Source organism: Taeniopygia guttata, chromosome 1 (assembly GCF_048771995.1).
Source record: "Taeniopygia guttata chromosome 1, bTaeGut7.mat, whole genome shotgun sequence".
Taxonomy (NCBI): Eukaryota; Metazoa; Chordata; class Aves; order Passeriformes; family Estrildidae; genus Taeniopygia; species Taeniopygia guttata.
In genome coordinates, this window is record NC_133024.1 from 18,154,300 (window position 1) to 18,167,475 (window position 13,176).

The 13,176-nt window shown below is 41.5% G+C and overlaps 1 protein-coding gene across 4 annotated transcripts in view; it reads right to left on the reverse strand.

Annotated features, from left to right (window-relative positions):
- The window catches only part of FCHSD2 (FCH and double SH3 domains 2), a 121,235-nt gene that overhangs the window by 26,019 nt on the left and 82,040 nt on the right, over positions 1-13,176 (reverse strand). For 2 of the 4 annotated variants that reach the window (XM_030264090.4, XM_041713807.2), the window contains exons 9-11: positions 6,072-6,194; positions 1,886-1,981; positions 778-849 (exon numbers count right to left, since the gene is read on the reverse strand). In XM_030264090.4, coding sequence (XP_030119950.3) covers positions 778-849; positions 1,886-1,981; positions 6,072-6,194 — 291 coding nt within the window. The remainder of the gene's footprint in view (positions 1-777; positions 850-1,885; positions 1,982-6,071; positions 6,195-13,176) is intronic. The other 2 variants (XM_030264099.4, XM_041713809.2) reach the window with 1 other exon arrangement.

Here is a 13,176-nt window from a genome sequence, read left to right on the forward strand (position 1 = left end):
TTCATTCCCTTGTACTTACTGATTAAAAATGGGATTGCCCAGGTAGGATCCTGTCAGCTGAGCTAGATGGGTCCTAAAGAAGCATAATTGAATTATTTTGGGCAAAGCTGGTTACAGCCTAAGCAGCTGAAGATTAAAAGGCTGCAGTGCACTGAGGAAATGCAGGAATTCTGCAGCCCAAGAGGGCTGGCCAAGCAAAGGAGTCAGGAAGTGAGACATGAAGGACCCATTCATTGCTTCCCAAAAATGCCCGGAGCGAGGCAGCACCGGCAGCACACACGGACCCCGTGAGCCCCACAAGTGCCATGGCACAGAACCCTGGCACTCCTCACACTGCAGAGGTTCCTAGGAGCGACTTCCAGCTCTCCTGGCCCTCTGGAAAAAGAGCCAAATAAAATCAGCAGCGAGGCTGCATTTCACCAGGGCACACTCAGAGCCTGCAGCTCTCAGACCTTTCCCTCCCACACAGGAGCAGCAACCAATACACACAGCACTGCCTTGAGCTGGGAAATTTTAATTCATGCCCCAGCAGATTAGAGTATCAATTACAAACCCTGTGCAAGAACACAGGAGAAATGTGAAGCTACCCCCCACGAATAACACCCTTAAATTGATTTTTTCCTCCTTGAAGTCTCATTGTGAAATTTTTTTTTTTCTCCCTTTTCTGTTTTATATATATAGAGATTGTGCATTCTGTTGCCACCTGTCCAGAGTGTAAATTCAGCATCCCACATGCACAGGGATAACACAGGGCTGACCAGAAACACCCCCAGATACCTCTGCTATGGTCATTCTCATAGCACTGACAGGTGAGGGCTCAATCTCCACCAGCTGAACTGCATTAAAACTCTGGATGCAGGGAGCGCACAGGGATGAGAACACAGCAGCAAAGGTTAGAGAGGCAGAGCAAAGACTCAGAAAGATTCTGCTCACTGTTATCAAGAACAACCAAAAAGTTATCACAGAATATCCTGAGCTGGAAGGGACCCATCAGCATTATCCAGTCCTGCACAGACACCCCAACAATCCCACCCAAGAGCACTGTCCAAACATTTATTTATGGGAATAACTGACTCTTTCTGGAATAAAAATCAAAATCAGAGTTTGTTAAAAGGGAAATACAAAGGAGAGCCAGCCAGAGATGTCAGGGTGCCTGGGAAAATCACCCTTATGCAGGTCTTGATCTGAATCACTTGAAGGCAGATCACGACTGCCCAAGTCAGTTCAATAAAGAATTCAAGTCAGAAAAAGTTTATATGCTTTAAAGATACAAACTTATTTTAAACAGCTGTTTCTTAAAATAACATCAGTAATGTCAATGGGACATCAAGAATCCACTTTAATCAAGGTGCTGTTTGGAAATGCACTTACATACTCTGATTTACCCACTTTTAATGTCATTAATGATTGCTTTGGAAGCAACACAGAAACCAAGATAAGATTTTTTGATATTATTTTGGAATGCAGTGTTCTAACAGTATTATTTTTAGTAACTCTCTATGTATCTCTAAGTATTCCTTGAGCAATTTTTTTTGGCACAGTTGTAACCTAGTATTAGTGAAAATTATGAGAGCCTCACCAGCAGGATAAAAAGGCAAGGAAATTTAGTAGGAATTAAGTTGAAAGCAGTGAAACAGAGGACTGTTAGTCACAATCTGGAAGCCAAAAAAAGATTCTGCTCTTTTGTGGATGATGTAGAGCCTGCTTGATGCTTTTTTTGCCATCACCTACCTCCTACAACCAGGCCACTCTCCCTTTCTTTCCCAAAAATAAGAGCACGAGGTTAAACCAGACTGGAATACCAGTGATTCTCTTCCCCATTTAGAACAATCTGCTTTAAAATAGAGCAAGACCAAGTAACTGCAGGGATTCACAGGGCTCTTACAGTGTCACTGTCACTGGGCTGGAACTGGAAAGGCTGAGGTTTGTGGAACACGGAGTTCTCCTGTAAGAACAGCTGGAGATTGTAATCCCGCACCACCTGAGGAGAAAAAAAGGTTTATTTAGACTCCTTGTTTAGTGAACTGAAAAACAGCTGGAGAGCAAAACCAGCACAGTTTCCAACTAAGATTCAACCTGCAGCAGAAGCCTGGGTGCACCAGCAGGGAACTGAGGACCTGGGTTGTTCAGAGGTACTGACAGGACACACAGGGGGTGACGAGGACCTAAATTCCCCCTGCCATTTACCTACAAAATGAGGGAAAAACCACCAGCTATTGAATAGACACCCTGTGGTGTCACTGCCATAAATATTTTTCCCTCCTCTTGTGGGTAATTTCCTGTGCACTGCTCTTTCTTGAGATGAGAAGTCTTAATTTGGCAGAAATTATTAATTGTGGGAGATGAGAAGACTTATTTGGAATAATGCATCCAAAATCAGCTACAAACTTCATCTCTCTTTATTAAATTGCTTTCAGAGAAAACTCTCCAAGCTTTCATTTTGCTGAAGCAAAACTCCTTCAGCTCCCAAATTTGCTTAATGATACGTTTCAGGCAGCATGACACAGATCCCTAAACAAACCTCTTATATCACAATTTACACAGATTTACAAAGAAATACCCAGTGATTGCAAGATGAAAAAATAGGATCACTGGTTGAAGAACTCTTAGAGAGCATTCACTGCCTCAATTGATGGAAATGCATCAAAATTATATCAATTTATTACCAAACTGGGGGTTTACATGTACAAAGGAGATAATAAAGATGGTATTTATCCAGAAATAGCAGCACTGTGCATGACCAAGAACTCTGTGCTGCGTGGACAATGGGAAATAAAACTTGTTCTATAATGCAGCAAAATGTTGATGCTTGTGTTGCTGAAATACTGAACTGTAAAAATTTAATCTCCAGTTAAAGAAAGTAAATAGTCCTCCAGGGCCAATAATACACTCATCTAAACCAGAAAAGTACATAATTACTGCTCCAATTTGAGCAGTTGAACATAAACACACTCAAATAGGGGGAAAACAGACAGGGATTTGCATCATGAATTCCCAGAAATAGAAATACAGAAAATACTAAAGAAGGAAACATCTGCAGCTTCAGAGGATGCTCAGCACTGATCTGGCATCAAAATAATTTAATTTAAGCAGCTATTCCATTGAATGGTTCTTTAGATCCATGTGAACACTGACCATAGCACACAACCCTGGGCCATGCCAAATATGTGGAGCTATTTTAACTTCAATTAGGAAAAAAAAACCCAAAATGAAGTTACTGATGATGTGAAAACCTTCACAGATATTTTTATGTGCTTTCCCCACAGAAATCTGACTCCCAAGCAATTCAGTTCAATGCAGAAAACTCATTTTTCCAGCAGCACTCCTAGGAAATTTCCCCTCAAACCCACAATAAATGGTTAAAAATGAAAACAACTGTTATCAGAACAGGAGGTCTGGGAGGATGTGGAAGCTCAGCATATGAAATCCTGCATTTGCACAAAATATTGGACAATTGATAAAAAGAGAATAAAAATACTCCAAAGCAACACTGTATCCTTGGGATTAAGCTGCAAGTTTTCCAAATAGACTTCCTGTTATTCAGTAATTAAATCAATGTTCTTACACAGTTTCTTTCTGAAGTCAATGTCAACTGACAGGTAACAGCATACCTGAAATTAAACATTAAATATATCCCATATTCAGAACTAAGGCACAGTCAGAGATGAGATAAAGGAAATTATTTGCCCTCTTTACCAGAAACCTGACGGAAATGTTACTCAAAACAGCAAATGGAATTTCAGAAAATGTTCCAAAGAAAATCAGATTTTTTTTTTTCCAAAAGAGAAGTGCAAGAAGTACAAGTCTCAAAGACTTGAAGACTGTTCAAGTGAAAAGAACTTAAATTGCATTTTGATACAATCACAGCCCCATACTGGTTTGGGTGCGAAGGGACCTAAAAATCATCCCATTCCACCCCCTGCCATGGGCAGGGACAAAGTCCCTTCCACTATCCCAGTGGGTTGGGTGCTCCAAGCCCATCCAGCCTGGCCTTGGGCACTTCCAGGGATCCAGAGGCAGCCACAGCTGCTCTGGGAACTCTGTGCCAGGGTCTGCCCACCTCACAGGGAACAATTCCTTCCCAAAATCCCATCCATCCCTGCCCCCTTTGGGGTCAGCGTTCCCATTCCAGTGTCAGAGGAATGACAATGGCCACCCCGGCCCTGGAGTAATAACATCTCCAAAGCTCCAACCAATGATGAAAAAATTATGAAAAACCTGCATTTTATACACAAAATCTGGTTTTTAGCTGTTTCCCTCAACCTGCATCACATGAGGTGTCAGCCAGCCCTGCCCATCCAAGGAGCCATCCCTGGCACCTGTGGGAAGCAACTTGTGTCCTCCTAAAGCAAATACAATTTAATTCCATCCTCCAAACAGAAATGTAGCTCAGATGGAAGAGCAAAAATATTCCTCCCAATGACCTAGAGTGTCTCTTCCAAGCAGAGCCTGACAAGCTTGTACTGCAAACTAACAAAGAACAGATGAAGCATTCAAAACCCCCAATAAATATTTAAAACCTTTGCTTTGATGACAGGTTTATTCTAACTTGCTAACAAATTTATTACATGTTTAACAACTCAAGCTGCTTTTGAAAGACATGGATGGGTTTTGGTGGAGAGAAAATGGTTTTTTCTGGGTTCTTTTTTTTTTTTGGGGGGGGGCTGATTACTGCAACCTGTTATGGAAAGAAAGGATAAGCAAAGCTTGTGGAAAAATCCATCAGTCAATATATTCAGAGCAAGGCACATATCTTCAGCAGCAAAACAATACAAATTTTTCTTCCCCACATTCCTGAAGCACAAGGAGAGAAGCAAATGGAGTTGTAGAAACCAGTTGTAAAAGCCTTGTTCAGACCTGCCAGCTGGATTTACACTTCTGTCCCTTCTCCAGGCACTGTGCCCACGGAGTAAAGCACAAACACAACTCACACACACAGCCTGACTCTGTGGTTGTGCAAAATCAGCCAGACCTGCAGCTCTCTGAACCACCCCAACCTCAGCACACACAGATATCTGAGGAAAGGATTCCTGATCCAAGGAAATGTTTGGATATGAGAGTTTAGAATTGGATCAAAGTCCCAACCAGGCAGCTCTCTAAGTATTCTGAACACAAAGGATCTGATACAACAGTGAAAAATTAATTATGCAGACATTATACTGAAGCCTGTTTAGCTGAAAGATTCCAAGCCAGCATTTCTGGGGAAGGTATTTGAAGCAGACCTGAATAATACACCCCAAGGTAAATTATTGAAAGTCCTTCTACAACTGAAGAGAAAATGGTGTTTTGATTATTTTTACAGTTGGTGCCAAGTAAATTCAAAGCTGAGGGTGAAGCCCATTTTTCATGCCCTCACTTCAGATCTCTGAAGGTGTGAGATCACTTGCTTGGAGGTAAATAAGTAATGTGTTAAATACACTTTTGCTCCAGATCTCTCTGTGAATGAGCTCTGTTTCTGGGTGGGTGGGTAAGGCAAATGTAGAAAGAAATATTATGACTGCACCAAAGCAGCTTTTTCTGAGCTCAATGGCAATTTTTTTTTCCTTCTTTTAGCCCAGCAGATGAATTATTTAAGTATCAAAATTACCCTGGAAGCGATCACGCCTCTCTCAGTCTGGCTGTTCGACAAAGCAAACAAACCACGTCTATGACAGGGCTCTAATTTGTTTGCTGTGTTTGCCACTCTTAATTCCAGGGAGAAAACAGCGTAATAGCTTGGATTTTAAGTTGACAGACAATTATTAAGGAATGATTCAAGCAGTTTCCTCAGGCTTTGCTCCAGATTACACCCTGCAGAACCCTCAGCTGCAATTTCCCCTCCCAAACGTGCAGGGTGAGGAGAACGCAGCACCTCTGGATGCAAATGCACTCAAGGGAAGGCAATCTGGGTGCTGGAGGAAAAATTCTCCCCAAGAAAACTGCCTGGTGCCTTTTAACTTAACACCACTCAGGAGTAACCAAAAATAACAACCTTTCGGTTTTGTCATGATTTTGGAAGCAAATCTCAGGGCCTGGGGATTTGTCCATGCTGCAATGATTCAGTTACAAAGCATCATTCAGTTCAAACTTACCCTGCTGGAAGTCTCCAGTAAAAACTGGAAAGTGTTTTGTACAGCTTGGCATGTCTCTAGTTCAGTCCTGCTGAATGCCATTAAATAATCCTTAAGGTGATCATATATATTTCCATCAAGAGCCTGCACAAGGGAAAGAAATAAAGAAAATCAGGAAAAAAGGGAAGCAGCTCTGTATACAATTTATCACCCTGGGACTTGCAAGATGCTCACACCTTTTTTTTTTTTTTTTTTTTTTTTTTTTTTTTTTTTGGCAGATTTATACCTGTGAGGAGTGGACAGAAAGAGAAGTGCAAGAAGCACAAGCCTTGAGTAAGACTGTTCAAGTGAAAAGGAACTTAAATTGCATTTTGATACAATCACAGCCCCAGACTGGTTTGGGAGGGAAGGGACATAGAAAACCCCTCACTCCTGCCAGGAGGAATGACAGTGTTGGGCTCCCATTAGATGGCAGCACACAGCACTGCAACAACATCCCGGCATCTCCATCCAGCTGTGTCCGGGGCAGAGCAGCTCTGCAGAAGGGACAATGCTCAGGGGGTGTCACTGAGGGCAAGGAACACACCCAGAGGTGCCAGGCCACGGGGTGCTGCCAACCAGAGTATTCCTCAGGGAGTAGTGCCAGGACACTCAACTCATGGGACCTGTCCCCAGCTCTTCGCTTACCAAAAACAGCTGATCAATAGCTGCACTTCACTCTCTGTGCACAGAAATAACAAATAAGTAACACAAATTTATCCCAAACGTAGCAATGACAGCCAAGTTCAACCCCCAAGCTCTGTTGTGAGCAGAGCTGTAAAATCACATCACACAGAGCAGGTTACACAAGTTCTGTGTTAAATATGACATTGCAATTGATTGATAATATCATTTAAATAGTTAACTCAGGATGTATTTACATATATGTGATATAGATTTTTAAATAGGTCGTATTTCACAGATATCCATTTAAACAGTGTATTCATGGAAACTGCACACTCCATTTCAACAAACTCAAGAATGTGCTTCTCTAGAAAATGGTATTTGATTACTTAAATAGTTTTGAAAATTTGAGGGGGGAGGAAAGAGTGAAATTGTGCAAGACTTAAGGAATAGCTTCTGTCCCTGAAAAATCAAGCCCAACGTTTAAGGTGCGGTGAACAGACACAATAAATCAGACAAACCCTGGAAGTGCCGGACAGAGCTCAGAGCAACCTGGGATAGTGGAAGGTGTCCCTGCCCATTACAGGGGTGGAAATGGATGAGCTTTTAGGTCCCTTCCAACCCAAACCAGTGCATGGTTTTAAGAAATCCATCAGAAGTTCGGAAGAACAGAGGAGATCTTCCTTCTGCAAAGTCTTCCCAGCAGCACACAACCACCTTCAGTGAGGGATGCTTTGAGGAGATCATCAAATGATGGTGTTGCCCTGATTTTCAAAAGTGTTAAGTTTCCTTTTATAGTTCTTCTGAAAGTTTTAAAGTTCTTTTAAGAGTTTTCTATGCCTTCTGATGTTTTCATATTTCTACTGGAGTTCTCACACACTGTTCATGTAAATAATGATTGGTTTGCATTCTTCTTTGTGGGTAGAGAGAATTGATGGACTGTTGGTTTGACCAGTGTGGTTGGAGAAGTAGCAATTTCATTCTCCAATCCACTGTCACTTTTAGAATTCTATATATTGTGAAGTCAGAAATAAAATTTGCTCTTTTTCTCTTTTAAACTTACCAACCTTCTGTGTACCCAGTTCGTGTCCAATAGCGACATGGTGGGACTGGAATTCTCACATCCAAACTCTGATATCCCAAATCCACTTCACACTACACTATTTTCTTCATCCTCCACGTCCCAAGTGCAAAGGAATTTTTAGCAGAGGCAGATTGTTTCCTCCAGCCTTACACCTCAAACTTAGTAGTTCTGAGGCCATCAGGAAACCATTATGGCAAACCAGTGGCAAACTGGGAATTCCTTCCAAGCCCCCACACTGTAGCTGGTTCACTCAGGGGTTCATTCAGGCTGGGCTGGGGTCAGCTCCACCAAATGCTCTGCTACATAGAATTTTAAAAAATTCTTATTTCAAGAGTTATGTAATACCAGCTTGGAGCCAAGTGAGGAAAACATCAGGAAATTCCCAGCAGCAAATCTAGAGAAAGCAGGCAGCCATACCCAGAAACAGGTCCAGTTCTTGCTTGTGCTGCTGTGGGCACAGCTTTGCTGGGATTCACAGGATTTGAACATTCCCTGTGCTTTTAGCCCTGAAGGGATGAGCCCTGGGTGCCACGCGAGTGCCAGAGTCACCACCCCATCCAAGGGCACTCATTTCACATCCAGTATGGGCAGCCCCAACAGCAGCTCAGGCCTGTGCTCACAGAGAATACAAATGATGGGTGAAACTGCCAAGACCGCCTGTGCTCTCCCTGGGGGACCACAGGAAGCCTGAAACTCCCCCAAAACAGAACTGACAACTTTTATCTGTTCCTAAAGCTTTTCAGCTCAAACACCAGGGCTGGAGTGCAACTCTGCTAAGAAATGTAAAGTAATAATTTTAATTTGGCAAAGCAATTCTAAGTGCTCAGTTTGTAAAGCAGCTGTGATTATTTTCATTTTCATTCACAATTCCATAAAAGAGAATTTCACAGCTCCATATCAAACCCAAATGTTTGTGTCAAACCCCATACGAAGGGCTTGTGTCATTACATTTAAGTGCTAAATGCTGAGCTCTGCGTTGGGTTTTGACACTCTGGGTGCTCTGCAGAGCCAGTGGAGAGAAGCTGGTACTTGTGTGCTGTGATTGATCCCTCTCCAAGATAGATGGCTAAAATAGGTCAGCTGAAAGGCAGGATGCCAAGGGCCTATTCCTCTTCACTGACCGTAAATAGTGCCCCCACAATTAGCTCACACAGACACATCAGGCACACACAGCCCAGCCCCACACGTGCTTATTCCCTCCAATTATCATCCACACAGCACTGAGGATTAATTCATGTCCAGCTGCAGCCTGCAGTTCGAGGAATAGTTAAAAAAAAAAAAAAAGGGAGAAATATTAACTTCATTATTTCCCCCCTCCTCCTGCAATGACCACAGTTCTGCTGAGATGCCAGCAAACCCTACAGTGTGATATAAAAAAATAAAGAAATTTAAGAAAGGACATCAGAGCAAAGTGTGGCAAAACATTAGGGAGCACACAGGTCTGTCAGCATGTGAGAACTGCATTACAGCCTGGCTCCTTTCATTAATTAAAAGCAGTTTCAATATGATGAAGTTCTTAAATACCGATGAGAGCAGCCAGAACTGAAGTTCTGAAAGTCACTGCAATATCACACAGGCAGGGCTGAGAAAGCAGCTCCAGCACAGGCTAAAAAGCACAGAAAAGGTGACATCCCATCAGCCATAGCATCAGAGAGATGGCTGGCTCCACACTTGCAATAAGAATGGATTTAGCCCTTCTATAAAATGGTAATTGTTACATCGAGCTGGATGTGTTCATATTAAAACAAAAGACTTGACTTGCTGAACTGTAGGATATAAATTAACATTCACGTGGGGTTTTATCAGCTGAATCTCATTCACTTACAAACGCTCTGACCCAAACCACTGAACATCACAGGTTTTGAAAGGAAAAGTCTTTTCAAAATTTCTCATCACACAACTTGAAGGGGAAACTTGAAAAAAAAAAATCAAAAAACCCAACACCCATTATTCCTCTACAATGGCTTTTGTTCTCTTTCTGACTCTCCAGAGAGCACTAAATCACTTACTGTATTACAATCACACTGAAAAACCTGTCTTTTTGTCAACTTCAAAAGGAAATCAAGGTTTTTAAAAAAAAAAAAAACAAATCTGGCATCAAACCCAAGATAATACAAAGTTAAGTAGCACAAAATTACAATTTCCAAGGATAGAAAAAGTCACTGTTTTTTTCTGAAATAATTTCTTTACAGAAGAATTGTCATAGTAAAGGTACAAAACTACTTCCCCCTGTGTCCAAACCTGAGAAGCTAAAGGCTGGAATTAGGGCAGAGAAGAGTTGAAGTTGTTAATAAATGCAATGGATACACAACCAAACTAAAGCCTATTTTAGAAGAAACTCTATATAGTAACTCAAACCCATAAAATTATATACAGAGGGAATACAAGAACACTGTTCTGATTTCAACATCCAAGTTTCATGTGTAATTTGAGTTTTTTTCCCAGAAACAAAACTTCAGTCCCAGTTCAGATCATCATTTTCAGGAGTTTTTTTTTTTTGTTTGAAGAGATGATACAAAACATTTTGGAAATTTAGCTTTAATCATTCTACATTCTATGAAAATTCCCTCAAAAGCAAATAAGTAAATGAAAGTATTTTAGCTATTATTAGGACATTTGGTTGCCTTTGGGAGGTTGTTACTCATTTAAAATAACATACAATGTAGAACAGACCCTGTGGACAATTTTCATCTTCATTTGTGTGACTGACTTCGAGGTCTCCCCACTGAAACACTAACAGGTCTCAGCCACACTCCACTTAAAAATTACCACTGCAATATCTTGGAGAAGACAGAGAACAAGTTGAACTACTCTGTATTTTTTATTTTAAAAGCAAACAGAAATTAAAAATGGAAACTCTCTGCCCAACACAACGGAGACCAGAGTTGTGTGAAGCCACCAAGGTGAGTGGTGCTGTTATCCCATTTATTTATTAAATATTCCTGGTATTCTGTTCATGTTTGTCTTGCACAGAAACTCCTAAAATCTGTGCTGAAGCTCTGGGTAATAATTTTACATTTTAAATTCAGGTGTTCAAACTAAATCTCTCATTTAACCACCAGGCACCAAAACCAGTGCTAGGTTAAAAACCCTCAATTAAAGGCACATTTGTAAAGCCACGTGGGTTTCACTGACTAACCCATGTGGGTTTCACACCAGTCTCATCTGAATCAGCACTGCCTAGAAACAATTTGATATTTGCAAACACACATTTATGTTTTTATGCATTTTAAATTCCCTCAACCCTACGCTTGTGACAAGAACCATCATCCTTAAACTAGGGGTGGAATGTGATTATCTTTAAGGTTCCTTTCTACTCAAACCATCCTATGGCTCTGTGAGATTAAGTTTTCACTTGAAAACATCCATCTTTCTCTGAGCTGATGCCACCCAACAGTTTTTGAAGGCTGATTTTGCCACTGAAATCCTTGGCAAAGGTTCCCTGAGTTGCCATCGCTGGGCTGGAAACAATAGAACTGATGTGGAAGGCAAGGAATTTCCTTACATGGGTGGAGGGAACAGCACAGAATTAGAGCTGACCCTCCCCTGCCTGAAAACAGAAAGGTAAGGGACAGAAATGAACTGAACAAAAATCATTGTGTCTGTGGAATGGTAACTTCTCTGTGGAGGCAATGGGACTGCATCCCAGTAATGTGAGTTATTTTCCTGTTCAGAAGTCAAGCCCCCAAATCAAAAGGGAGATCTGTGTCATAGATTCCACTCTCTATTTTATATTTATATTGAAATAATTTTGTATGTGACTATATTTATATGAAAAATGAAAAGCAAATTATTTTACCACCCTGCTCTCATTTGCATTAAATCCCCTGTTTTATTTATCCCTGATCTGCTTTGCTTTGAAAACCACTTGGAATTCATTAAGAACAGGGACTTGAGTTCTTATCCTTTATTTTCTGTAATATTACTCTAAACTTTTTCTTACTTAAAATTTAAAGCCCAACAATCTGAATTGCAGAGCAAACACGCTGAGTGAAGCTTTTTGACTGCTTGTGCTTGAAACTCCTGCCTCCAATCCACGAAATAAATAGTGTGATCTCATGGATGGCACAGTCTGGGAATTTTCAGCTGAATAATTCTGGTAAATGAGACTCCACTGAGGGTTTTAATTTTTGTATGTCAGAAAAAATAAAATGAATATTAAAAGGAAATGTTGGGGTACAGACAATAATAATTGGTCAACAGGTATTCTTCGAATTAAGGCATCAACTTCAATCTTATCTAGGATGAGAAGTCTCTGTATTTTAGCCCAAACAGAGCAACAAATCTCCTTTTATCTGACAGTGAAGGATAAAACATTTAAAAAACTCATCTGAAACTCAGAACAAAGTCAAGAGGCTGGATCAGCTGGATTTGCCACACTCAGCACTATTCAGAGCCGTGAAATGGAACAGCACTTCCCAAGGACGTGAGGGGAAGGAGGAAGGAAGGTCAGAAAAAACTCATCTTTTCTGGGTAACAGCTCCATTCCACAGTCATTTTCCTTTAAAAATGCTGATTCCTGGCATCAAGTTCTCCTAATACACAAGAAAAGCTGCTTATTTTTCCTTTTTAACTCTTCCACCCCTGCAGCATTTGTCTCTGCTGAAATCCCTTCCTCTCCATCAAGACCCCCACAATGTAGAAATAAATCAGGGCTGTGTTTGTCAACAAAACACAACATCTATGCCTGAATTCCCAACAAAGCCCAGCTCAAAGCTCCAGCAGCATCCCTGAACAACCTGCCTGGAGCAACTGGAGCTGCTGGCATCAGGCTCCAGCATTCCCAGAGATCCTGCAGGAACAACTGTGCCCTGTCCATGCCCATCAGGATTTCAGGGCTGCAGCCTGACTTCCAAATGACAAGAAGCTGCTGCCCAGCCTGCCCTTTGCAGGCTCCCTCTTGGGGAAAAATCCTGATTTTCTGCTGAGTTGTGCAAGTAGAGAAAGCTGCTAAGGAAAGCTGAGGGCAAACCCCAACTCTCTTCCCTGGATCAAGAGTGAGTGCTGGACTTCCTCAGCCTGCAGGGAGGGCACCCAAGGTTTAGCTCTGTCAAATCAGGATTTCAGGTTAACAGAAATTGCATCCAAAGCAATGCAGGGCTAATCTAAAGCTGTAAAATTATCTATGTCTCAGGATAATCTTACACATGCAAAGGCTGGATTGATGAGTCTGCTTTAGTGAGGTCCAGATGCAACTCACTCTTGGAAGTATCACTACCTAGTTCTGCCTGAAAATAGCTGAAATCCAGTGCCTGGAGCACTGCATCCAGATCCAGAGTCTTTAGCACAGGAAAGACACGGACCTGTTACAGCAGGCCCAAGGATGCCAGCAGGTCCAAGTGAAGAAAGGTTTAAGAGTCCTCACAAAAAGATCCTCTC